General features: G+C 49.9%; 1 protein-coding gene across 1 annotated transcript in view; it reads right to left on the bottom strand.

Moving 5' to 3' along the window:
* Positions 1-441: 441 nt before the first annotated feature.
* LOC107106815 (cytochrome P450 2A13-like) overlaps positions 442-1,699 on the bottom strand; it is a gene marked incomplete at its 3' end in the record, with an annotated part of 19,268 nt that continues 18,010 nt past the window's right edge. The window contains exons 7-8 of the mRNA XM_015407020.1: positions 1,027-1,170; positions 442-629 (exon numbers count right to left, since the gene is read on the bottom strand). Coding sequence (XP_015262506.1) covers positions 442-629; positions 1,027-1,170 — 332 coding nt within the window. The remainder of the gene's footprint in view (positions 630-1,026; positions 1,171-1,699) is intronic.

Raw genomic sequence — 1,699 nt, 5'->3', positions numbered from 1 at the left:
TGACTTAGAACATGAAAACCAATAAGGTTAAAAACAACATAAAAACAAATAACAAATATAAAAGATTTAACATTAAAATGTTAAAAATATGTGGCTATCCCCATAACCACTATTAAAACAGCCTAAACATGTGGTCACCCTCCAAAGACTAACCTAAACAATTCTGTATGTTGTCGACACTTGGACACAGAGAGTACTCTATCTTTCTGTGTTATACTTCTGAGCATGCCCGTCACAGCTAGTGGCGAAACATCAGGTCCTACAATGCCAAGACCACAGCCACACAGCCCGGAAAATCTACAACAGCTACTAAACAATTCAGCTTTACATGCCCTCTGGAAACTAAACAGATCTAATCGCCCGGTTTTATCACACCACTCCACAGTGATGATGGAACGGACAGAGACTTCTTGGGAAGGGTGACTGAGCCATAAGCCATACCTTGGGGATTGTGTATCCTCGGAACTGGGTGTCACGGATCACACGCCGTGCGAGCCCCATGGGGATCATGTCAGAGAACCTCTGGATCTCATGGATCACGGCCTCGGTGTAGGGCATTTGTGGGCGGTCGTCCATGTTGGGGCCACGGTTCCTGCCGATCACCTGGTCTATCTCCTGACGGACCTTTTCTGTTGAGAAAGCCACAGGACGTAAAGACGGTATTTATACGGGTTCAATTACAGATGCACCTTCCTGAGAACCAACAAGGAATCCAACGGGCTTCTGCTGTTGTATTCCCAGTTGAACAGCATGGTGCACAGCCGGGAACACAGGAAGTATGTCGGAGAAAGGTGTGCTCACATTTCCTCCTGGAATGGAACTCCCCATAACAATGGGAAGCCAGCCACGTGGACAGTTTGCGCAGCCTTCAGTGGTCTCTGCCAGGCCTTTCCCACACATGCTGAAGAACTCACACACCTGGAAGCCTACAGCATTCTTGACATTTAACTCTGGGACAGATTCCAACCAAAGCCTCTTTTGCCCTGCTAGAAAGGCTGCACTTTCCCTCCCTCCTTCCACAATCACCTTCGATCTCTGGGTACTTCAGCAGAATCAGGAAGCCGTAACGCAAGGTGGTGCTGACAGTTTCGGTCCCAGCAAAAAATATGTTAAGCGTTGTCAGGACTACATTCTTCAGAAAGAACTCTGTGTTCGGGTTTTTCTCTTCCTTGGGAGAAGAAAATGGAGACATGATTTACAGATCATGAGTGTCACTTTCGGAGACTGTCTTTCCCCATCACATCAGAACATAAGAGGAGCCAGGCCAGTGGCCCATCCGGTCCAACACTCTGTGTCATACAGTGGCCAAAAATACCAGGTGCCATCAGGAGGTCCACCAGCGGGGCCAGAACTCCAGAAGCCCTACCACTCTTGCCCCCCTCAAGCACCAAGAAGACAGAGCATCACTGCCCCAGACATAAGAGAAGCCATGTTGGATAAGGCCATGGCCCATCCAGTCCAACACTCTGTGTCACACAGTGGCCAAAACCCAGGGACCATCAAGAGGTCCAGCAGTGGGGCCAGGACACCAGAAGCCCTCCCACTGTGGTCCCCCAAGCACCAAGAAGACAGAGCATCACTGCCCCAGACATAAGGACACAAGAGAAGCCATGTTGGATCAGGCCAGTGGCCAAAACCCAGGTGTCATCAGGAGGTCCACCAGTGGGGCCAGAACTGCAGAAGCCCTCCCACTGTGCCC

This window comes from Gekko japonicus, unplaced genomic scaffold (genome assembly GCF_001447785.1).
Source record: "Gekko japonicus isolate JY-2015 unplaced genomic scaffold, Gekko_japonicus_V1.1 scaffold2024, whole genome shotgun sequence".
Lineage (NCBI taxonomy): Eukaryota > Metazoa > Chordata > Lepidosauria > Squamata > Gekkonidae > Gekko > Gekko japonicus.
This window is presented reverse-complemented; position numbering and strand designations above follow the sequence as displayed.